This window comes from Parasteatoda tepidariorum, chromosome 2 (assembly GCF_982258835.1).
Source record: "Parasteatoda tepidariorum strain Cologne lab strain chromosome 2, Ptep-v5.0, whole genome shotgun sequence".
Taxonomy (NCBI): domain Eukaryota; kingdom Metazoa; phylum Arthropoda; class Arachnida; order Araneae; family Theridiidae; genus Parasteatoda; species Parasteatoda tepidariorum.
In genome coordinates, this window is record NC_141756.1 from 108,842,999 (window position 1) to 108,869,355 (window position 26,357).

At 26.3% G+C, this 26,357-nt stretch overlaps 1 protein-coding gene and 2 long non-coding RNA genes across 7 annotated transcripts in view; 2 read left to right on the top strand and 1 right to left on the bottom strand.

The window, feature by feature from the left end:
- Positions 1 to 17,183, top strand: part of LOC147816022 (uncharacterized) — a 56,592-nt gene extending 39,409 nt beyond the window's left edge. For 3 of the 5 annotated variants that reach the window (XM_087158020.1, XM_087158019.1, XM_087158022.1), the window contains 2 exons: positions 2,153 to 2,242; positions 7,274 to 10,415. In XM_087158020.1, the coding sequence (XP_087014146.1) occupies positions 7,285 to 9,675 (2,391 nt within the window). In that variant the 5' untranslated portion in view covers positions 2,153 to 2,242; positions 7,274 to 7,284 and the 3' untranslated portion in view covers positions 9,676 to 10,415. Of the gene's footprint in view, positions 1 to 2,152; positions 2,243 to 7,273; positions 10,416 to 16,967 lie in introns of those variants that run through there. The other 2 variants (XR_015431601.1, XM_087158021.1) reach the window with 2 other exon arrangements.
- On the bottom strand, positions 10,569 to 11,928 carry LOC147816024 (uncharacterized). Its single transcript, XR_015431602.1, has 2 exons — positions 11,652 to 11,928; positions 10,569 to 10,666 (listed from the first exon to the last, which is right to left on the bottom strand). It is a non-coding gene; the product is annotated as an uncharacterized LOC147816024 (long non-coding RNA).
- Positions 17,184 to 22,178: 4,995 nt separating the features above from the next.
- LOC147816025 (uncharacterized) lies at positions 22,179 to 26,357 on the top strand. The gene is made up of 3 exons (XR_015431603.1): positions 22,179 to 22,282; positions 24,000 to 24,116; positions 25,062 to 26,357. It is a non-coding gene; the product is annotated as an uncharacterized LOC147816025 (long non-coding RNA).

The window sequence follows — 26,357 nt, forward strand, 5'->3', positions numbered from 1 at the left end:
AAAAGTGCTTTTGAAAAAGAGATTTTTTTCTTTACCATGTCGATTTTCGGCACGTATTTTGCTAAAGCGTGGTTTTCACCTTGTTCTATTCAACGTTTTCGCATTTCATTCAACCACAATCCATTTCGGCCTATCGTCTGTCCAATTGCGTATGAAAGCAGCTATCACTTTTCATTTTTCATGAAATACTTGCGAGACCGCATGTGCGTCTCCTGACCTGAGTTCTTGGAGAATCTAGCACTCTCATGTGCAACTCTGCTGCATTTTGCTAGATATTCTCAATTCCAGGTTTCATTTTTCACCCTCATTTTCGGACAGAAAAATCTCTCGATCTTTTTATGGTGGCTAATATAATCAAGAAAAGAGTTCTTAGTCAAAAACTAGTTATTTTATCACGATCATGTAAACTCTTTGAAAACAATTTAGCATTTTGTTAATGTATGCTTAAAAATATTTTTTTAGAGCTTCAAAAGTACTTAAAAGGTGCTTATTTTTTGTTGAAAGATTTGGCTATGTACCCTTTTTTTGTTTTGTTTGCTGTAAAAATATCTATAAATATTTTTTTAAGAAAAAATAAACAAGTCATTTTTATAATATGTGGACCATTCTCATGGAAAAATGCGTAAAAAGTTTAAGATTATATTATCAAATTCGAAACGCATTTTTTGGAGTAACAAACTGGCTCATGTGAACATGAATAAATGTATCTTAATTATTCCCTTGTATTTTAATGTAAGCCAATTTCTTATTCACACCCATTTTGAATATATGTGTAAACTAAGTTCTCTAGCAAAGTTTGTCTCAAAGTAGTAAAGTAGTCACTACAATACAAAAATAGTTTGTAGTCAGTTCATTTTTTAAAAAAATACTTGTGGTTAACTACATTTGTAGCAAGTTGTAGTTGTAAATTCTGTGTAGTTGCAGTGAACTACAAATATAATGTGGTTTTTCAAACTACTGGCTGAAACTCTTGCTAATCATACATTGGTGAATCTGATTAATTTAAGCTTAGAGTTCATTTCAAAAATTGAAATATATTATGTCAGAATATTTTGTCTCAATTCTCAGGGGTCTGTTTAGAAGAAATTTGGGTCTGTTAATGGACCCTTCATAAAATACCTTTTCATAAAAACGGACCCTTCACAAAATAATTTATCTTTTAATCGGACCCTTCACAAGTGACACTCGAAAGATGTTTGCGTATTATTGTAAATGGGCAGGGAAAATTGACTGATGCTGAGTGTTTTGTTAATCATGTTTTTCTGCTTTAATTCTAAGGCTAAGTTTGATCTCATTTCATTTATATTAGATCCCTTAACTTCTTCGAAGTAAAAAAAAATTTATACATTCAAAATGTAGTATTCAAAGAAAATATATCTACTTCTACAAACATCGTCTGTACATTCTTATTGATATTAAAGGATATTTTTTTCTAAATAAATAATTGAGCAATATATTATTCATAAAATGTATTGATAAAATATTATGTAAATAAAAATTAACTTATATCAATTTTTAAAAAAAACTATTATAAATTTAAGAATTGTTTAAGTTTACTTAATGTGTAACACATTAAGAGTGATACATGACTAAGTTATGTTATTTAAAATGTGTTCATTGAAATTATTAAAAATGTGAGTGATTTTGTTTCCATTATTTGTCCGAAATGAATATTCTGTGTTCTAATTTAGTAGCAGCAATAGCTGTTTATTTTTGAAAATTAAATATTTTCAATTATAATTTTACAGTGTTGAGCATAATCTTGTGTCCATTTACAATTTAAAAGCTCTTTGAAAAGGTTTTTTGCAATAACGGGACCCTAATTGCACAAGTTCACAAAACAGGACCGCGGTTGAAAGAATGTGACTTAACGCTTATTTTCTATTCACAAATCACGAGTAATTTTTTCACAATTTTACAAAAACAGAACCTTTCACAAAATGTCTTGACAGACCCTTATTCTGGTATAATATTTTAAATTATAATTTTTATCTAAAAAAATAAAGATTGTTTATTTAAATAACTACATTGTTTCTCAATTCCATCATACTTTCACCGCTGGGTTTAAGTTAACCAGCTTATAAATGTTAGCAAAATGTAATTTCTTTGTGATAAGCCTAAATGGAATGAATGGAATTTTTTTTTCTTCTAGGCTGCTGTTGGGCAAGGAATGGTCAATGTTCCAGTTTATGGCTATCCTCAAACAGTAATACCTACTATGATACCTGCTCAATCCTTCAGGGTAACCAATACAGTTACATCTCTAAGTGATTTTAGGAAAAACTTTAAAAAGTTATTCCAAATTGGTTTTGCAGAAATTGTTTTATTTAACAAAAAATTTGACAAAAAGCCCATTTATTAATTTTAGAATGCCGCTGCTGGAAAAGCTGTTCTTTAGATTAGAACTATGTGCAAACAAATTGTTTAAAACTTTCTAGATTTTTTCCCCCTAAGAGTTTTAAATAATGAAAAAAAAGTCATTTAAAAAAAAGATTTTTTTTCTATGTAAAATTATTATGCGTTGCTGTTTTTAGCATTTTGAATAAATAACTCTTAATTTTTATTGTCATTTTATTTGCATGTAGCATTTTACTTGATTTATAAAATTGGAGCTGATTTCATTTGTATATTATACCACATTATCCTTTTTTTTATTGTTATCCCTGTTATTTTATTATTATTTTTTTTATTGTAATCCCTGCTATTATAGTCCTTTTTTATTGATTTGTATCAGGGTTTGTTGATTTAAATCAGCGCGATTTAAATCACGATTTAAATGAAATGATTTTTTTTTAAAAATCATTGATTTAAATCAACTAATTTTTTTTATATATATTGATTTTAAAAGTTAAAAAACAGTGTTTCAAATATTGATACTTTTATTATTTTCTTTTCTTTGTTTTAAAATTTATTTAAAATAAATTGCTACATTAATTAATTTTAGTTAACGAAATTACTCTCTTTCTTGATGTGTGTTCAATTCCAACACATTTGAAATTACATTTTTAAAAATCTATTGATTCTTGAGATTGAAAGTACAGATTAAAGTAAACATTTAATGCTGTTTTAATATAGACTTGCATAGCTGTAGAAAATAATTAATAAACATGACTTTTTTTAAAAAAAAAAAAAATGCAAATAATGCTAATTAAAATTCTACCTTTTGATTGAAAAAGTATGGAATTAAAATCCACATTATATTTTATTGATGTAGGATTAAAAATGAATATTTTTATATAAAAATATATAGATTAAATATTTATTTATTTTTTGATGAATGACTACATTTATAAACACAATCTGTTACATTTATTTTGCCATTTTAAAAATCAAGAGGAAAAAAAAGAAATCACAATTTTAAATTAAAATTGTGGTTTGCTAATTGAAACTTTGCTTTAATAATTAAAGTACAGGGGTCTGTCCGAGCCAAATTTACTACCGTTTAGAGCTACCTTCACAAATTCAACTTTAGGAAAAACTGTAGAATAATTTCACAAAATACTTTTTCTTAAAATTTTAGTTTTGTGTTTCGTAGGAAGCGATAAATACATATTTTTACAATATTTTTGTGTTGCTTTTTTAATATAATTTTTTATTTTCACAAATTATGTCTAAATTTTCACAAAATAGGTGCCTTTCAGAAAAACTTAAACAGACCCCTGAAGTACTCTTTAAATTCTCTATTTCATCTAGTCTTTAAATTTCAATCATGCATTTGTTCCAAAATGGTTGCCCATGCATTCAAAGCTATGTATTATAACGAAAAATTATTTTAGTAAGTTAAAGCTCGTAAAATATTGTTATAATATAGTTTTAATGTTAATTTAATTTTGACTAAACATTTATGAAGTATTTTTAATCATAAATTAATTTTCTTACAGTGTATTTGAGTAAAAAATCTGATTTAAATAAAAAAAAAATCTGATTTTTTAAAAATTTTTTTTAAAAAAAATCAAAAAAATCTCAAACCTTGCTATGTATACACTAAATTGAATGAGAATAAAACCAAGCTGTCTGATTTAATAGTGAAGCAATTCAAAATTTTTTAAATGTTTCATGTGTAGAAAGTACAATTTTTTGACTTTTTTATGCAACTGACATTGCTATCTAAACAAATGAGACATTTCTTCAAATTCAATTTTTTATGCTTAACTTAATAAAATAGACCTTTGAAATCATTTTTAAAAGGAAATGAGGGTTTAATGTATGAAATATGCATTTTCTGACTTACCTTTTAATCTTAAAATATTTGTAACATCAAAACTAATAGATCTATCAAATCAATTCTATTTTTTTACTTTAGTCTAAAAAATACACAATAAATAATGTCTCCGGATTTATTGTCATAAAATTAATTTACATTGCATTAAGAATTGTCGCTTTTTATTTTTTTCCTTGATTTTTATTCTTTTTTTCATTAAACTAACTGATGTTCAGAAGGATATGCACCTCCATTAACGATTTTCCATAATAAAAATCATAAATTTTTTTTTTTCATTTTATTTAGAATTTAGTTGACATTTTTATTTATATTTTTTTTATTTACTTATTTTTCTTTAGTAGAACTTTTGTTTTTATTGCCTAACATGTTAATTTAAGATAAGTGTCATTGTTCAAGTAATATAATTAACTGTTTCATAAGTAATTTCAAAAGAATTTTTATTAGATAATCACTTTAATCATAATTTATAATTTTATACTTGAAATAATAATTTATCAAAATTCTTCACTTAAAGAAAGTATTTAGTTGAATCTTCTCTCAAAAAATTTGTTCTAATTAATACTTACACATATCAAAATTCTTGCCCCCCCCCTCTAATTATCAATACTGATATTTATTATAATTAATTTTTTTTTGTTTATTTTACCGTCAGTGTTTGACTAGGGTTTTTATTTATAGTTAACTAATTGTTGCAAAATGTGTTGTAATTATTTTAGGTTTTTATCAGGTACTTAATTTTAATATAATTTGTAAATAATTGTTATGAATCTTTAAGAAAATGGAGAAAGCAGAAAAATGCAAATAAAATTTTTTGTTTAATTCATACAGAATATATAAAACTAAAGAATCACTCTTAATTTTATTAATGTACTTAATTATATAATAATCATTAATATATAATAAAAGTATAAGTTGTTATTAAAAAGTATTTTAATAAATAAGAATTTTCATTTATTCCAAAATTATTAAGTTGTACTTGATATTTCAAATTATCATCATCATAGTTGGCCAGACAGCCCAATGTGGGCCAATGCCTTTCTCTGAAGATTTCTCCATAATGACTTGATTAAATCAAATTAACAATGATAAAATTAAATCAAAACATTATTTGAAAAAAAAGTTTAAAAATGTTGTTAAATTCATACAGAAGATATAAAACTAAAGAACCACTATTAATTTTATTAATGTATTTCATTGTAAAATAATAATTAATGTAATAAAAATATAAGTTATTATTGAAAAGTATTTTAATAAATAAGAATTTTTATTCCAAAATTATTAAGTAGTACTTGATATTCCAAATCATCATCATCATAGTTGGCCAGACAGCCCAATGTGGGCCAATGCCTTTCTCTGAAGATTTCTCCATAATGACTTGATTAAATCAAATTAACAATGATAAAATTAAATCAAAATATTATTTGAATCAAAAGTTTAAAAATTGTTGTTTAATTCATGCAGAAGATATAAAACTAAAGAACCACTATTAATTTTATTAATGTATTTTATTATAGAATAATAATTAATGTAATAAAAGTATAAGTTATTATTAAAAAGTATTTTAATAAATAAGAATTTGTATTCCAAAATTATTAAGTAGTACTTGATATTTCAAATTATCATCATTATAGTTGGCCAGACAGCCCAATGTGGGCCAATGCCTTCCTCTGAAGATTTCTCCATAATGACTTGATTAAATCAAATTAACAATGATAAAATTAAATCAAAATATTATTTGAAACAAAGGTTTAAAAATGTTGTTTAATTCATACGGAAGATATAAAACTAAAGAACCACGATTAATTTTATTAATGTATTTTATTGTAGAATATTAATAAATGTAATAAAAGTATAAGTTATTATTAAAAAGTATTTTAATAAATAAGAATTTTTATTCCAAAATTATTAAGTAGTGCTTGATATTTCAAATTATCATAATCATAGTTGGCTAGACAGCCCAATGTGGGCCAATGCCTTCCTCTGAAGATTTTTCCATAATGACTTGATTAAATCAAATTAACAATGATAAAATTAAATCAAAATATTATTTGAAACCAAGGTTTAAAAATAGTCTTGCATTTATCGTGTAAGAAATAAGCTTTTTCCTAATTGGAGATTTAAAAGAAAATTAGTAAGTTTTCGCGAAAGATCTCTGTATTTATAAAAATTGATGGCATTTTGAAAGTTTAAAAAAACATGCATTTTTAATGTAATAAAATAATTATAAAACATGTTTAAGATTGCGTGTTTAGGATGATGTTAAAGATTATGAGGATTTGTTACTATTTGACTGGACAATAGTAGAGTGAAAAGCAGATGAATTTAATATCAGTGTGTTGTCATGGCTACTCATTTAAAGTTAAAGTAAAAATATATATGCTGTTTCACCTTTATAGGTTCACTTGGAAGATATTTATTTACAAGTAAAATATATTTAATCAGTGTAAAACTAAATTTATATGTCATATGCAAAAGTCCCTCATTTTTAAGTCATTCTTTCATAGCTTTATATACATTTAAGCTATTTTAAAAAAGTTATGTCTACTACTCTAGGTATATTACATTGCGTGCCTTTATGAGTGATGGCAGCCTAAGGTGAAATTAGCTCTTTTAAGTTGCCAGCATATCTTTTATCAATTTTGTTCTTTAACTGAAACATATTTTAATTATTATTTAAAACAATGTTCATTAATATTTTCTATCATTGTTAGTTTATGTTCTTAGATTAGAACTATTTAAATTTATTTACATAATTATCCCTTGGACAAGAATAATGGAAGGTATTTAACTATTTGGCCTTCCCAAAATTTATCCTACTCAAATATTTCTAAAGGTAGCCATATTTTTAATAGTAATAGCATACTTTTGGTAACGCTAATAGTTATTTGTTTTCTAAGGCCATAAATTAAGGTTCTGTAAAAATACTTCAAATTTTGAGGATATAAGGTAGTTTGCTCATTACTTTTCAACTTCATCTTTTGTATTTTTGCAAATATATTAAATTTCAATGCTATTATGGTTTAGATACTAATATTTTTTTTTATTTTTAAGGTTTAACAAAAATGGGAAAATGTAAATTTGACAGTCGATGGTTGGAGAAAACTGATGAAGATGGACATAAGATTAAAGATTGGGGAAAAGAAGAAAAAAACAGTTTATTATGCTTAGTATGTGACAGTTTAATCTCGATTGAGAAAGGATTCAATGCCATCAAAAAACATTATGAGACTGTTAAACACAAGAACAATTTTAAACTGAAGAAGGACTCCTCGCAGTTACATCTTTCATTTTGCGGGACTTCTGACGAAGACAATTCAAATAAGATGCCATCTTTACAATTATATTCTTCTAAAGAAGCTGCTTTATGCGCTGAGCTGATCTGGTGCATGAAAGTAGTTGCATGCAACATGTCGGTAGAAACGACTAAAGACATTGCTCATTTATTCAAAGGAATGTTTCCTGGAGCTATTCCGGAGCAATTTTCTTTGAATCCAACCAAAGCAAGCTACTTAATAACAGATGCGCTTGCTCCGTATTTTAAAGAAATGCTTTTAACAGAAGTACAGGGAGCTTTGTTTTCAATTCAGTATGATGAGACAACCAACAATGCGGGACAGAAAAAACTGCAAATTTTAATAAGATTTTGGTCAGAATCCACAGGAGAAGTGTGCACAAAACATCTGGAGAGTGTTTGCATGGGTCATGCCACAGCAGAAGACATAAAGAAGAACATTTTGGAATGTTTAGATAATGCAAACCTTCCTCTTTGTAAGATATTAATGTTAGGAAGTGATGGGCCAAATGTCAATAAAAAGGTATTTAGACTGATGAATGAAGAAATGAAATTGGTTCGAAATGAAGGGCTGTTTGATGTAGGCTTCTGTAATATTCATATCATGCATAATGCATTTCAAAAGGGGTTGGGGGAACTAGGATGCGATGCATCAGATTTAATTATTGGCCTTTTTAACTATTTCCAAGACTGGCCATCCCGCTGGGAAGACTTTTCAAACATCCAAATTAAGAAGAAAGTGCCACACTTGCATTTTCTTAAGCACGTGACTTCAAGGTGGCTCACTCTCGAACCTGCTGCAAACAGAGTTCTGCAGCAATGGGATGCGATTGTGGAGTATTTTTTAACTTATATTCCATCAAAACAATCAAGACTAATGGCCACAATCAGCTACAAAAAAATTGTATCTTTCTTGCAAAAGAAAAGTATGAGAGCTGAGTTGAATTTTATCTGCACAAGCTCTTCATTATTCACTAAATTCACAGGTTTATTTCAGAAAGAAGAGCCATTAATACATGTGTTATTTGATGAAATCAAGGAGTTAATATTAACTATAATGGGACGCGTTTGCAAAACAGAAGCTGTAACAGAATTCAAGCAAGAACCGAGCCCGGATGCTTTCAAAGCAGAAAATTTGTTGAAAGGAAAGGATATTTTTTTCAACGAATCACTTTTAAACTGCCTGTCATCACTTTCACAAAATGAAAGAGACAATTTTACTTTACGTGCTAGAAAACACTATGTTGCTGCTGGAGATTACATTTTAAAGAAGAGAATTGTCACTGGAAATGGAGTTTTAGAAGCTTTAGGTTGTATGCAACCTGAGAAGATCAAGAATCCTCAAAGTTTGAACGATATTGTGAAAATTGCTAGTTTATTACCCATAGAAGTAAATACCGATCATCTCATTGATGAGTGGAAGTTATTGCAATTAGAAGACATTAAACAATGTGATGGTCGGATAGACCATTATTGGAACACTTTGCTGAAAGATCAATTAAAGTACACTAATCTTAGCAAAGTAATTAAACCAGCATTAACTCTTATCCACGGTAGTGCAGATGTGGAGCGAGGATTTTCTAGATCAGCTAGAATAATGACTGAGGATAGAGCCTCCATGTCAATTCGGATGTTAAATGCAAGATTGACTGTTAGCGATGCTCTTAAAGTATATAAAAATAAACCAGAAGTAGTTCCTGTGACAAAAACGCTCCTCAATTTAGCTAGTGTAGCTTATAAAAGCTACAATAACTATATTGAACAGGAAAGAAAAAAAAAAGAGGAAGAAGCAAGAAAAATTAAAGAGGCTGATGACTTGAAAAAAGCAGCAGAAGAAAGTCTTTTGAAATTAAATAGGAACAAACAAGACATTAAAAGTTTATCAACCGAGCTGAAAGCTGCGAAAAAAGAGGAAAATCTTCAGATCAAAGTTACTGATAAACTTCTTGAAGAAGCCAATAAACGATTGAAGAAAGCTCTCGATAAAGGGGATTTTACAGAGGCTAAAATTGCACAAAGCATGATTGAAGGTGCAATGAAATCTAAAGAAGAGGGAAGTAATAAACGTAAGATTGTTGATACCCTAGAAAAAGAACTTGAGAAAAAAAAAGATTCTTTAATCACAACTTTTTTTAACAAGAAGCCAAAAACAAAAGAATAGTTTAGCATATGTGTAATAGCGTATGTGTAGCTTCAGATGTATTATTAATGTTTTTTCCTGTTTTAATTGATTTCTCTATTCTGTACAATTAAAATAAGTATTGAGAATGTTTAAATATAAAGTTAGTTTACTTCAGTGATTATTTGTTATTTTTTATATTGTTTTTTATCATGTTTGTAAATTTCCAGTCTTGCTTTGGAGATTAAATAAAAGAGGTTGGAAAAAAAATCTAGCTGTTTTTATAGTAAATTAAGGTAAAGGAAACTTGTGAAATTTATATCTTTTTAGTAGGATTCTGTTTTAAAATTTCTATGACTGATGTTTTTTAATTTTTTGGTAAAGATATCGAGTCAAACTGTATTCAGGGGTGCCACAATAGCAACTGTTACAATTGTAAATGGTGCTAAGTTTTTTTTTTTTAAAGTCTTAATTGGCCCTCCTAGGTCCTCTTTTTCCTACAAATGGTCCTCTTTTCCCTTTTTTCTTGTCTAAAATATGTTGGGAGCCCTGATTAAGGGATCATAACTTCTATTCATCATTTTCTCATTGCATATCAGGAATATCATTTTTATGAAAAACCAATTTCTTTTTAAAATTATTTTTGAAATATACGAAGATTTTCAATTTTATACTTGCAATTTATTATTGTAAAATTTAAAGCATTCATTATTGGTATATGATAATTTAATTAAAAGTTACATCATTTATTTTAAGACAAATTTATTGTAATATATACACTATATAAAATCATTAATAACTAGGAAAAAAAACTGTATTTTATAAAGAGCATACTTTTTCATGTACCCTATTATTTTGTTATTGGCTTTAAATGTGTTTTGTATTTTAAATAATACAAGAATCAATTGAAAAAGTCAAGTGAAATGTTAAGAACCTTATTCATTTACATTTTTTATTTTTTAATTTCATTCATAAAAATTTTGCAACTCTTTCCTTCTTCACCAAAAAAACCTTTCAAGATTCCACAAAATATCTGAAATAAAAGAAAGAAATCACTATCATGATAAAATTTTACACATTAACATTAGAATAAGGGGGATTAAATACCATTAATTTGAAATCAGTTAAGCCGTCAGGTATCCCTTATAAACTGATTTAAAGTTTGCCAGATATTTTGATTATAGTTCTAAGATCTAATGATCTTCTATACTCTAATGAAAGATGGCAGATATTTGGTTTTGTAGCTTTAATGTTTGGGCTGAAATTTGTTTTAAAAAAATAAATTGTATTTATAAACGAAGACTATTAAAAATGAAAGTATATTGAAAAATTAGTAAGGTAAACTTACATACTTACTACCATTGTAGAAAAGTAAAGTATCAATAGATAAATGTTAAGTATAAATAAAAAGTAAAGTATCGAGAGTTAACTTTGAATAATAATAAACAAAATATTATGCAAATCATCATTTAACAAAAAAAGAGGGGATGAATGTAGAAACAGATAAGCGAATTGGGAATTTGTATTTTTAAAAATTACTTCTTATGTATAATACTACTACGTTTTTTAAAACTTTTCAATAATTACCGAAAAATGGTGTAACTTTGTGAGAGAGAAGATAAATATTCATGTTTTCTAACTTGTTTTAAAATTAACTTTAATAAAATAATTATTTCAATAATAATGATAATAAAAATAAAATAAATTTTTCAAATAATCAAACACATGCTTTAACAATCAGCTGAAATAACGATTAAAGTTTAAAAATAAAAAAATACAATGATTATTATATTTTATGTTACAATAATGCAACAAAGTTTGGCGAGTTGCTTGGCGGATATTTCAAAATGAAGTTTTTCACCAGTATAAATCTTTACATACATTAAAATAGAAATTATTTCTATCCAAAGTAATTAAAACTTTTATTGGAATAAATTATAATAAGTTTTAATTTTATTAGTTTAAACCAAATATAAATATTTTAAAAGAAAATGTAGAAAATAGTTTACTGCACTCACCACTTTTGAAATGATGTGCAGGTTCCTGTTATGGTACATCAACTTCATTGAGATTCTCATCTCATCATGTAAAAGTATTTTTAATGCTTTAATTTAAAGGCAAATGTTATTATTGAACTAAAAAACTGTTCTGTTTCATCAACAAAAAATTTCATCTGATTATTTTCCTCATCAGCGTCGCCGCCATTTTTATTTACCTTTGTATATGTCATCCCACAAAATTGAAATGTCATAAAAAGCAAATGATCTGAATTGTTCAAGTGTTAATGGAGAGAGAAAAATTGCCTAAGCAGTTGCTAATATTTCGGGCAACCGTGATTTCTATATCGCATGAGGATTTTCGAGCAATTTTTGGAGAAAGTGGAGGATAGCGATTGACTTGCCAGTTTCATTGCCGATAATTGTCATCGTGTGATCTAACCATAATATGAATTTTGCTGCTTCTCTAAGCTGAAAACTTTTTAAGGAAATAAATTGGTTACATATTCTTATTTATATAAAATAATCATGTTTGAAAATTCGTTTGGCATTTCTCATACATTTGCATTCTTTTCCAAACTTTATTTTTTGACGTTTATTTCAAATTAGCAGTTTTTAGTGTAATGTTCTACTTTTTAAATTACTTCTAACGTTATATTAAGAACCCAATTATGTTTCTTTTTAAATCAAAATTTGTATTATTACTTTTGTGTTAAATTTGTCTTAATGTTTATTGAATTCATTGTGTCTTGTCTATGTCTTGTGTCTTGTCTATTTCTTGTGTATTTGTCTTTATTCAACTGATTGTTTTACCTTTTTCTGATATTTGCAAATAAATTCAATAACTGATAATAATAATTTTTGTAGCATGTATAAAAATGTATTCCTCTTTAGATTGTGTAACCATCAAATTGCTTCATTTTGAACTTTTCATTTTTGATTTTAGGAAATGTTGTGGGGTTTGTCAGAATCATTCGATCTCTCTCTTTCTCTGTGTGAAAGCATACATTGTTGCAGTAATGCTGTTAGATTTTTTTATTCCTAATTTTGATGAGATGAGTTAGTTAAAATTTTTGACTTATGTAAAGAAGAAAATTTTTCTGAATATAACAATATCAGCTGTATCAAAATTTGATTCAGTCTGTAACAAGCTCTCAAAAAACTTCTCAGAAGGTACTTAGCATTTCAAGGTTAGTGTTTAAGTTTCATTGAATAAGCTCAAACTTTAATAAGGCATTTTTATAAATTATGTTACTACATAATAATTTCTTTATATTTTACTAGTAATAATATAAATTTACTCAAAAATAATTTAAATAAAATTTAAATAAAGTTGTGTGTTTACAGAGCAGCACTTCATCAGGGGACACACTGTCTGTAAACACACAGGAGCCTTTCTGTTGTTAGTGGCAAAGTCAAAACTAACAGTGCCCCGAGGCCCCTAATGAAAATACAAGCACAAAGAATAATAATAATTACCACATTAAAAAAATATTTACCATTATAACATTCATATAAATTTGCAACATAATCACCTTTACTGAAACAAATATACAAAGCACTTAGATGACATCAAAAAAACTGCCCCCAAAGCACATATAAATATTCAAAACAGTTACAGTTAGTAAAAATGAAAGAAATTCCTTATATATTCGAAATCAGCTCAAAAAATAATGTGCTGACACCTAGATAAAAATCAACAAATTAAAGAGCAATAGAATCCAAGTGCTGCTATCAGTCTAAAAAATCCCAACAGAATAAGAAAACATAATCCCAAGAAATTCTGTAAATGAAAACAAAATCCCAGTAAATAACAAGATGAAAACCAAATAATTCACCGTCTAGGCCTGCTTAGACGGGCTTCAATATCGGCCAAGTTAATAGGATTTTTTTAAAATTTCTTTAATCAAAACATCAAAATTATTAAAGTCAAAAGGAAATTTATTTTTCTTTAAGCTGTTTTTTAATACCTCAATAGCGGTCAAAAAATCTATACGGTTATTGCAAATGAATTTGAATCTCAATATTTGACCAAATGCAATGTTCTTGAAAATTTTATAATAAAGGTTGGAATAAAAATGCGTAAGGCTAATAACATTAAAATTGAAATCCTTCCTTTTATCATAAACCCCTATGAGATTATTGTTATCAGAAATATTTATATCAAGATCTAAAAAATAAGCACGAGAGTCTTGTGAATTGGTTTTAATTAAACTCAGTTCTTCAGGATAAATATTATTAATCAAATCAAAATCGCAACAATTGAAGATGATTAAATCATCAATGAACCTGAAACCTTTTAAAAAATTATTCTGTAGAAATTTATGTTCATAAAAATGAAGGAAAATATTAGCAAATGCACTTGAATAACTATTACCCATAGAAATACCCTTAATTTGCCTGTAAAAACTAATACCGTTAAAAAAGTAATTTTCAAAAATGTTGACATTGCATAAATTAATCCAGTATTCCTTGTCAATACCTTCATTAATCAAATAATGTTCAAAAATTTCAATACAAATATTTTTTAAATTATTGTGAGGAATACTGGTAAAAAGATTTTCAAAATCACAGTTAAGAATTGTATTAACACGAGTGTTGTTTAAATATTTAATAACTTCTTGGTTGTTATTAATGATAAAATGCTGAAAGAAAACACAAATAATTAAGATCAAAAGGATAAAACTTTGAAAAAACTTCTTTGAAAAAAACGCACTAAGAAGCAGCAGAAATTTCAGAGAAAAGTATCAATACAAGAAACAAATAAAATAAAAATATGACCACCGAAGCCGACGTCTTCAGGGGGTACCGGCTTCGGTAGCCATTAAAAACAAAACCATTTCTATTTGAGGGAGAAGCAAAAGCTTAAAATATCTCCCTCAGTACCCCGATGGTTTTGTATAGAGGTCCAGGAAAAACAAGATACATTCAAAAGAATAAACAAATTACGAAAAGAAAATCAATAAAAATCATCAGAAAATTAAAAACTCACAGTCACAGGTCAAGAATCAACTTCAAAAGCGGAGGAAAAGAAAACACTAAAAACTGAAAAACAACGCCCCCTATAATAATGCGCAGTAAAAGTTTAAAAATGATATGAAAAGGTCAGGAGAAGGAGATACGTAGATAAATTAATAGAATGCTTAACTGGGGCTGCTCAGTTAAGACTAGAATTGCGCCCTGTTAAAAGAAAAAATATATAAAAACTTAAAAACCATCAATCATTTTTTTAATTAAAAAATTAACATTACAAAAATTAAAAGGAAAATCATTTTTACTCAAATTATTTAAAAAATTATCCACAGCTTCCCGAAAACTTTCAACATTATTGCAAATTTTCTTGATCCTAACTAATTGCGAAAAAACAAGATTTTTGAATATTTTACTACACAAATTAGTTTTGATTTTTAATAATGTTTCTAAAGTTGAACTGATTTGCTTTTTAATAATGTTTCTAAAGTTGAAAGGGTTTTTTGTACGATTAATTTTCATGATAAGAATTTTGAAAATGCTAAGTTACCACAGATTATTCATGGTCTTCCTGATTTCTTTCCTTTAGAACAAATTAGGGTTTCTGCTGCTTTTAAATATTCTTCTACACTTAGGAAAAAGGTGTGTAATCATAATTTGTTAAGTCGAAATCTTAATTGTATTTCTAAATTTGATTGTTATTGTAATGAGGAGGGTTTTTCAAAATTTATTGATAATGATTATGGACATGTTATTACCGGAAATTTAGAAATTGTGGGTGATCAAGATTTAATCAGCATTTTAAGTAAGGGTTCAAAATTTAGAACCAGAGTTAAAATGAAAAAAATTTTATATTTCCGTTCGAAAAATCCTTCTATGGGCCAGTTATATTTCCTTGAGCACTTTGCGATAAAGCCGTCTAAATCTTTACTAATTGAGGAAATGATAAAAGGCAAATTATAATTTCTTCTTGGTCTAAATTTTGTACCAAGTCCCATTAGCAACCTTAGATTTTTATCAGTAACAAGGTTACCCGTAACTATGTGTCCGTGATCTTTATCAACAAAATCTTTATAATGCAATTGGTCACACAAACAGATATCTTCAAGTTCCATTAAATTTTGACAGTAAAAATTATAGTTACATATAATATTCTTCAACGTCTTGCTATATTTGAAACAAATCGAAACACTAATCTTGTCCTTAATAGGAAAAAAGTCACCAAGACCATTAACAACCATTGGTAATGAACCTCTTTCAAAAACCCTATCAAGAAAATTAACAACACAATATTCTTTATTAGATCCTGAAACATTTAATGTATCAAAGTTGTGGATATTAAGTTTAAATTTTATAAGATCTGAAACAATAAATTTTAAATCAGGATTTGAAAATTTGACAAGTTTCATTTGAAATTTAATAAACCATTTTAACACTGAGTTCTTAATACTGAAGATGAAGCTTTTAATCTTTTTTATGTTAATATCACTAACATCCAAAGAACACAAATTTCTGAAAAGGACCACATTAAATTTATTTTTATGAGATTTGTCCTTATGCTTACCCCTGTTACCTCTTAAATTTTTAACAAACCTGTCGTTAAAAATATTTAACTTTTTGTAAATACAAACAGAATTTAAATCGAGGCTGCCTTCTCCATTAAGTTTACTATTAAGTCCATAAGGGTTTAAAGTTTTTAATTTACAAATATAAATATTTTCATGATCTAATCTCAGATTCAAATCTTCAATATGTTTAAGAATAAGTATATTAATGTCTTTAAAAGAATGTTTTTGGAAGTGAATAATTTCGATATCAGAATTATTATTTTTTTGAAAGTTTTTAATAACTGAACGATGACTATTTATTCTTTTATTAAGTTCAGTGCTTGTCTGTCCAATATATTTTTTAAAGAGCAGGTTTTGCATTCAATGAGATAGATAATATTTCTTTGTTTGCAAAAAATTAATTTACTGGAATCAGAAATTTGATCTGAATGGTCTTCTTTATATTTTCTCATATATAGCTTTTGGACATTTGGTCCTGCTTTATGAGATCCAAAAAAATGGGCATATGAGAATTTTTTTTGTCTTTGTACCTCCTCTCTGGTAATAATTTCTTTTTATATTGTATTTCTTTGCTAACCATGTATCTTGATTAGTTACCATGTATCTTGAGCCCATCAGTTTTATTAGCAAAAATTAATAAGTTTTAAAACTCTTCTCGCTTTTATAAGTAATTAGTATTGGTGGAAGTCATAAGCATTTTTTGTATCTTATACTTTTCAAGTTATTTTTTATCAGCTTTTTAAAACTTATTTTTGCTAATTAAAAATATTTCTACTAAATTTAATTTATTTTATTTCAGGTTAAAGAGGATGCTTCTGACTACAGTTTCTTATACTAGCACTGTGCAGTTTTCCCTACTTATGTTGCTGATTTGTATGACAATGGCACTGACACATGATCAAACCTGATACAGGCATGTAGATTTTGTTGTTATTTCATTAATGCTCTGCGTGTGTATATATGTCTATATAATATAGCATAATAAATAAATACAAAAAGGACAAAAAAAAAACAAAGAAAATTAAGAAAAACAAGTTTTATTTTTTAATACGTTTTTTTTGTTGTCCTTTTTAGATTTATTTATTATGCTATGTTTTAGTGATTATATTTAATGCAGATTAGCTCTTAATGTTATCTACTATTAACTTACTTTTATTTTCCTTTTGCTTCCATTTATTAATTCTTTTTTCTAATTTCGTGTGCTTGGGACGTTGTGTGTGTTTAGGGCGTTGTTCTATGAGCCTATTTTTATGTGTTTAAACAGTTATAACAATTTTGTGCCTGGTAAAAAATATGTTTAATGTTAAAAAAAAAAATTTTTCACTATTTAAATTATTCTTCATGTTGTACCCGGTACAAAGAGCCTAATTCAGAGGGGAAATGCGGATAGACATCTTGCTACTCTGGAAGATAAAAATTTTTTGAATTACATTCCATGCCTGCCAAGTCTCCTGTTTTTTAATGAAGAATCCTGTATTTTATAACTATCTCCTGTTTACCTGTACATTCTCAAATTTCTCCGTATTTGTTGAAGAAATTTTTAAAATAACTTTTTGCCTATAAAATAATTGATGGCAAAAATACTTCTCTTCTTCCTCAACAAATGGTGCTATTGCCAGGCAGTATGTTGAGTGTTTATATTTTAAGTAATTATAAATATTGCTTTAAAAAAATATTATTTTGAGATTATGAATTATATACAAATTTTTTACTTCAACTAACAGTAACTGCTTTTAATATTTCAAATTTTATATCTTTCTCTTTTTGAGTTACTTGATTATGTGTGATGTATCAAAACTTTATTTGTAGCCTAAAATATGTCATTAGTAAAATCTGTTCTTTTATTTCTCCAATGTTGGCAGGTATGACATTCAATGTCTGAAATTTTACTGGCTTATAAAGCGTGTGGTGTTAAAAGGTGCAAAACTTGCCCTAATATTGACCACAAACATACGATTCTTAATAACGATAGCTCCATTTTTTTTGTATAAGTAAAAATTTTATTTATATGTAAACCTGTGGTTTTTATAATATGAAATATGTTGGACAAACCAATAACTATATTAATATTTGAATTAATCAACACTGTTCTGATAACAATAAACAGTAATAAAATTATCAATAATCTGGAATTGAATCATTATAGGGAACATAATTTTCACAGTGTCAAAATTAATATTTTAGATATAGTAGAAGATTTAGATTTAAGACTACAAAAATAAAATTTCTGCAGACTTTTATACAAAACAATTTTGCTGTATGGGCTAAACGATACCTTCCAACATACACAGATTAACTTTAACTCCTCAACTTATTCACTTTTTCATATAAAAGATAAGCGTACAAATCGATGTAAACGGGGATCAAGACGTAATAGAAACTCTCTTAATAGTGACAAATTAAATATAAATTTCATTTCTAAAATGGAAAAAGATTTTAATAAACATTATAATATTAAACCAATTAAAGATTTTATTTCCCCCCTTAAAAATAATGATGTATATAAGCTTCAAGGTCTTATTATTAACTTTTCTTTTATTAATTTACATTACTTTGTTTGGAACTTGTAAAAGCTAAAATGAGTAAAATTTCCCCGAATAAAAAGAAAAATTTAGATAATTAATATTTCGTTAACTTTCAAAATTCTATTTTCAATAAGATCAAATTTCATAATATTTTTGAAAATGTATTTCCATTAAAAGAATTTCACATAATTAAAAGCTTTAAATATAATCTCTTGGTAGAACTATATTTAATTATAATGATGTTATCAAAAATTTTGGGAAAAGTTATATATCCGATTATGAATGTCACTGTGAAGAAGGAAAACATTAAAATATTATTGATAAACATATTATTACTGGTAATTTAAATATTATAGAGAACTTAGGAATTTAATGATAAAAGGCACAAAACTTAGACCCATTTACCATATATAGGGATGAGATTCTTCCGCGGATTCGCGGATTTCCGCTTTTTTTCAGATTTTTCCATTTTCTCCGCTAATTTCCGCTGAAATTTTTTTTTGCTTTAGTTAAAATATTTTATCAGGAATTTAATTTTCCGCGGAGCGAAATCATTGAAGTCCTTATTCCTCCCTCTGAAGTTTGTTTAAAAATCATTTTCTTGGGAGAAAACTGGTTGACCTTTATATAGGGATGAGATTTTTTTTGTCTCTCGAATTTCAGCCTTTTTATCTAAAACTCCGATTCTCTAAAAGTTTCGTTTGTGTTATATATAAATATCCCGCTTTTCTTTTAAAATTCAGTCGTTGAAGTAAAATAATTATATTTATTTACGGTTTTCAAAGATAAACAGAAAATTCAAACTACGTCCTAGCTGCTAACCCTTCCGCATTCTTACTTATATTAGCTATTTTCTCCGATTTCATGCACAGAAAATAAGATTTTCCGTATTTTTTATTTGTTGGCGGGATAGCTCGTATTTTCGTAATTCAGACGTCGCTGCTTCTTGTATTCTGGCGTGAAAACAAACAAAAAAAATAGAGAAAAAAATAGAGGTGGATTTGCGGTGAAAATATTTATTTGCTCATTCAATTAATCATGTAAATTTTTATTTATTATATCTAAACAAAAACAATACAAACAAGCCTTTTAGAAATCCCAAGTCCAGACTCAGCAAATATCTCGATTTTTATTCACGCGATTTTAATATCAATCATCGATTTTCGTATTTACCTGATTTAAAAGTTGCGCATTGCGATTCTTATTTACGCTATTTAAATATCGTACATTATGATTCTTATTTACGAGATTTAAAAGTTGCGCATTGCGATTCTTATTTACGCTATTTAAATATCGTACATTATGATTCTTATTTACGAGATTTAAAAATCCAATATTGTGTTTTGTATTTATGCATTTTTAAAATCGCGATTTTATTATCAAGCATCGATTTTCGTATTTACCTGATTTAAAAGTTGAACGTTGCGATTCTTATTCAGGCGATTTAAATATTGTACATCGAGATTCTTATTTACGAGATTTAAAAAAACCAATATCGCGATTTGTATTTACGAGCTTTTAAAACCCTATGTAGCAATTCGTATTCACGCGAGCTTAAAATCCAATGTCGTGATTCGTTTTTGCGGTTGTAATATCGCGCGATTTAAAAATTATGCATCGTGATCTAAAAATTACGCATCAAGATTTGTATTTTCGCATTTTTTAAACTCGATGTAGAGTTTCATATTTACGTGATTTAAAAGCCTTATATCGGGATTTATAATCACATGGTTAACAAGTTTAAAAATCGAACTTTTTTTGTCAAATTTTTGTTAATATATATATATATATATATATATATATATATATATATATATATATATATATATATATATATATATATATATATATATATATATATATATATTGGATTTCCTCTTTTTTACTTTCTGACTACTCTCATCCCTGCATATATCAATTAAGAAATTTCTAAAATACTTTCTTAATGATCTCAATAGTTTTTGTTGAAAGATATCAAATAGGTTCTCTTTACCTTTAAGTATGTTAACTGAATGGAAATAGGTTCTTTATTATTACTTTAAAAACTTTGTTTTTAATAATAAGGATAATTTAAATAACTGTAACAATTCAACAAATTTTTCTATAATTGTTCAATAAATAAAGCAACTACAAAAATATTTTATAGTTTCCCCATAGACAAAGCTAACAGTAACTATCCAATCTTCTGTAAAAAATTCTATATTGCACTTTTAAATACGGAGTTAAAAATAGTAAAAATTTTTGGCTTTATATAAGAGATTAAAAATTAAAATTAGCAATATACAATTTCCTTACTTAATTATCAGTCCTAAATTTCATAAAATTCCTATAAAACTTAGAACAATCCCATGTCACTAATACTTACCTAACTAAATCTGGCACCATTTTCTCTAATTACTGAAATAAAATTATTAACAATATTATTAAAGAAGGTTTTTCTTGGATTATCACTAACAATCAACCGATTTTAGAATTTATTAAACATATTAAAATTAATTCTATTGTGACTTTTGATTTCCAGGATCTTTTCAATAGCATTTTCCTTTTTAAACTAAAAGATGTACTTTTGAATTTTTACTATGCTTTTAAAAATATCCTTAGTCATGATTTTGTTTATTGGGAAATTCTAATTAATTTTTGTATTTTTAATAATTATCTTTGCGATGAAAAAGATATTTTTCTTTAAATTGATGGAATACCACAAGGATATAATTTTTCATCTCTCTTATCTAACTTATTTTTGCACTATTAGTAAAAAAATTATACTCTTAATATTAAATTTGTTTTTAGATTTATTGATGATTTAATTATCTATAATTTTCAAGATTATACTTTTTTATTAAACAACATTTACCCCGAGGAATTATTTTTGCTTTGTAATAATGATGATAATATTAATTTCAATTTTTTGGATTTGGGTATTATAAAAGAAAATATCTGCTTTGTGGATTTGTAAGATAAAAGAAATGATTTTAACTTTAATATAAATAAACTAATTACTTAGAATTCTAAGAACATCTATTTAAATACCATTTTTAATCAAATGAATAGAATTGAATGAATATGCAGTAATATTTATTTATCCAAAAAACAAATAGAAAAACTCTTTCAAAATTTATTAGAAAAAAAACAATGGACAACAACTAAAGTAATTAAATTCTATATAAAATCATTTAGTTAATTGTATATTATTGTAAATAAATTTACTAAAAAACTTCTTTGTTAATTTATATAATTTTTACCATGTGCAAATCCATGACAAAAATTATTTACAAAATAGGCAATTCATGTTTTTTTCTCTTTCCTTTTTTATTTTTTTCTTAAATAGAAGTTAATTTTCTAAAATTATTAATTGTTAACTTCTTTAAATTATCCATTATAATTATTACCTTGTGCATATCTATTTTCAGGCCCATCCTTGGTAACTAACAAATCAAACGCACTTCAGTACTGCAGTAAGAATCCACTATGAAACAAAACCCTATATTTATGCTTTTACCTCAATTTGAGCTTCTGTTTTCATATTTTGTAACCTGGCAACCTTATTGTAAAAATATTTTAAATCATTCTTGAAAAAATTCCAATTTATGTAAGTTCAATTGAATATAGATTTTGTTTTATGTTTTATTCTGTTTTTCATTTTATTTTCTGATTTTGCGTGATATTTTTACTTAATGTGTTCTATTTTATTTGTTGTAATTTTTTGTAAAATTTTCTTTTAATTGCTCCTCACACTATTGTATTGATATATTTTGCTTTGGCTATATTGATACAATATTAGAAAGCACTCCTTTCTGCGGATATAATCGCTTGAGCTGATGAAAAGATTATTTACGGCGTTTTATTAATTTCCCCCCTTTTTTCGGATTTTTATTATTATTTTTCTTTTTCCCCTTTTTTCATTGTTCTATAATTTTTTCCATGTTTTTTTCTACATTTTGAATTAAAAAAAAAAACTTATAAATTAAAATTGAAAATAATATTTTTTATCGATTTAAGAAGGTTTATTATTTATTCTATTCCTGAAATGATCATAAATGCTCGTATGCCACTATTCTTTTTGTCACCTTTACAGTCTATAGGAATCTTGAAATTTTTTTTTTTATCAGGAAAAGAAATTTGTAGAACTAGAATGTGATGAGGCTGCAGTGTTTCCATCTTGTAAGTTGAAAGCATTGCTCGGGAATCTGTTGTGTAGTGATCATCTGCATGCCAAAAGAAAAATTATAATTTGCTAATGCACAAGTCTACTCATATCGTGTCTTTATCGTGACTCATATCGTAGCTCATAGCCCAATCCACTTTTACTGATGAATTCATTAAGAGAAATAATAGCTAAAATTTTTGTAAGACAAATTCATCTATAAATTCTGATTGGGAATAAGATCTATAGAGTTCTGTCCAGATCTGGATACAGATCTACAAGTTTATTTATTAATTGTTCTTATCTCTTCAGTTTTTTTTAAAGTATGTTGAGCATTCTATATCAAAATATAATGAATAAAATGTAACAATTTATTTCTAGTTTTCTTTTCTTTCTTAGTTAATAAAACCTCAATGATTATTATGCAATTTTTATAGTAATTTTTACCTGAAAAGTATTTCAATTCACCCCTATTTGTTGTGTAGTGTATCTACCACTACAACAGAACAACTACCCGGTCACCAATGTGGGGGAGAAGTTATAGCAGATATCAACCTTCGCCTATGAAAAGCCACCCCACCATAGAATCGAATTAACATGTTTTATATACTAGTGAAATGGAATTGTATTTTTGTAGTGGTAGATACACTACAGTTGCATCCTCCCTTCCGCGCAATTAAATTCTGTATTTAGTGGTGTGCCGAGATATTTCATTAATGATTATAAATATGCTGACATAATTTAAATTCCGAAAATATACCAATAAGCAATCATGTAAGTAAATTAATTAAAAATACTTTTCACGTCTAGTTTTTTCTTTTCATAAACTTCCACCAGTGAAGGTTACCGCTCAAGTTTTGAACATAAATGACACCCGTAAGTAGTTTATGACCATAACTGGACAAATGGTGCATTTTGATTATCTTCTAAGATTAGGTTTAAGGAGTGCTTGAACTTGAAATATGTAACATTGTTGTAGAATCTGTTTCGTATATGTGATGTAAATGTAAATAATGCAAAACAGAACAAACAAACAAAACTGACAGCAAATTTTTTTTATTATTTTGTAATTTATATTATATCTGTTTTGCTTTGTATATTAGATTTAAAATCTTATAAATGTTGATGTAGTTTTGTTTCACTTGTAAAAATTTTTTTCCAGTATATGGTATCAGCATTACATGACAGTGTCATGTCAACATTATCATCTCATCATGAATTTACTCCTGAGGCTCGGCTGTTTGCATTTCAGAAGAAAATTTACCTTACTATAAAGAAAGTTAGTATTTGAAAGTTCTTTTTCTTCTTTTAAACTAAAAGAATGTTCAAAATTCGAATATTTTTATTAATGAATTAATTGTTCACTTTTCATTTCCTTTGTTCTCCAAACCTTTTTTCTTGCTAGAAAATATAATGTGTGCTTGTCTTAATATCACTTTTTTAAAAAAAATAAATTGGTTCTTATTTTGTTTTTTTTTCAGGAAACGTAGAGTTCATCTTCTATTTTTCAATAAGTAGCAATAATTACTGAGTAGTTAATAGCTTAGAAATGATTTAAAATAAAAAATTGGGAAATAAAAAATTTTCTTTAAAGAGACTTACTAAAAGTTAAAAAAAAACTGATTGATTGAGAAAGTAAATATCTCATTCATTAAAATATAGATGTTTTTAAAGTTTCTTTTGAAAACTTATAAGAAAGTTCTTTAAATTTGGCAATGATGTGATGTATATAAATTTCACATTTTTATAAAAATTTGATTTGGTTACTGACTTAAGGAAATTCATTAATATGTGCCTTCAAAAATTTTATTAAAAAAAATAGTTTAAAACCGTTTTTGTAAAAAGTTTCATTGCTTAAATACAATGTTATAAAGATTAGCTCAAGTTAATTTTATTTGTGTCATGTGTTATAAATTACGAAATCACTTGTGTTCTATCTGTTTTATTAACATCATTGATTATTTTTAAAAAAAACTTCAATAAATATATATTTTTCAAAAAATATTTTAGAAAGAATTGCAATTTATATACTAGGAAGTTTTAAAGGGCATTCGAATGAAAGGAAAGCTTAATCCAAGGTGCTTTTTGGGAGCAGTGCTTTCCTCACAATCACTCTAGTGCTGAATATTTTTAAATATAAAATAATTAAACTGAAATCTTAAGAAAACAAATAAATTTTTGTATGTTAACCCTGTTATATTTTTTAAAATAAATTATTTTTTAGGCAGACACTGTTGGAACTTGCTTCAATGAAATTGTTTTCTCCTGAAACTTATTTATCACTATGCCACTGATCTTAATATGAGGTAGAACTAATGCTGTTTCATGTAATTTTTTTTTTTTTGTACCAAGAGCTACAATTTCTTCAAAATTGTGAAGTTACATCTATAATTAAAATCAATATACTACAAAACAAATACTTTTTAAGCAAGCTTACTTTTTACAATTTTAAAATAATTTTGAACTACTGAAAAATGTTCTTACATCTATGTTTTCATAAATAGACCTCTAATATGAAAATATGTAGTAATGGGAAAGATTGAGGAAAGATAAGACAGAAACATAGCAATAAAAAGCAAAGCAAAAATGTATGTAAAGATTTATGACAAATATAAAAATTGCTTTTGAAGACTGATATAGACTATTGCTATTATTTCATAATCCTATTGCTAGTACCTAAATCATTAGATAAAAATTAAAATTATTAAAGTGAGTTTGGACTATTCTACAATTTGCATTTAGATGCTATATATTATTTGTTGTTATTCATCTGTCAATTTTCCCAACTTGTGCTGTGACAAATACTTCCATATGATTGATTGCATGCATATATTTTTACTTTCGGATCATTAATGCATTCTTTTTCCTATGAAATTGCAAAAAAAATTTCTTATTATGAACAATTAATAGTGACTAATCAGAATTTAGAAGGATATTTGAAACATTAAATTATGTTTTAATAAATTTACAATTGTTACTAGAAATGACTCATACGTATTTAATTGCAATACCAATATGCCTGTACATTATGCATAAAACAATTTAATACTTTGTTACCTGGTGAATCAAACTTCACTTATTTACATGCAATTTTAATGTTTGAAAAGGTTAATTTTAATAATAACAATTAATTAGAGCCAATAAACTATTTTTTTTTTTTTTTTGTCTGAGTAAAGGTATTTTTTCTTCCAATGGATTTGGATTATTGTATCTTAAAATAGTGGGAATTGCTATCTGGAAATTAACTAAACCAGGAGAGTAGGCATAAGTTTGGTCCCCTTAATTGTCATTTTATTTGTTTGTATTTATAGAACCATTCAAGCAAATCAAAAGAAAAATTTTGTCACTCGTAAAACTTATATAAAGAAAAAATTTTTAACTTTTGAATACCGAATTCGTAACGAGGTTCATAACTTTCTGTATTGTAAAACAGAATAATTTTCTTTGTATAATGTGTGAATTGTAAGGTATATAAATTTTGACATTGTTTAAAACTATAATTTTTAATAATGAAATGCAA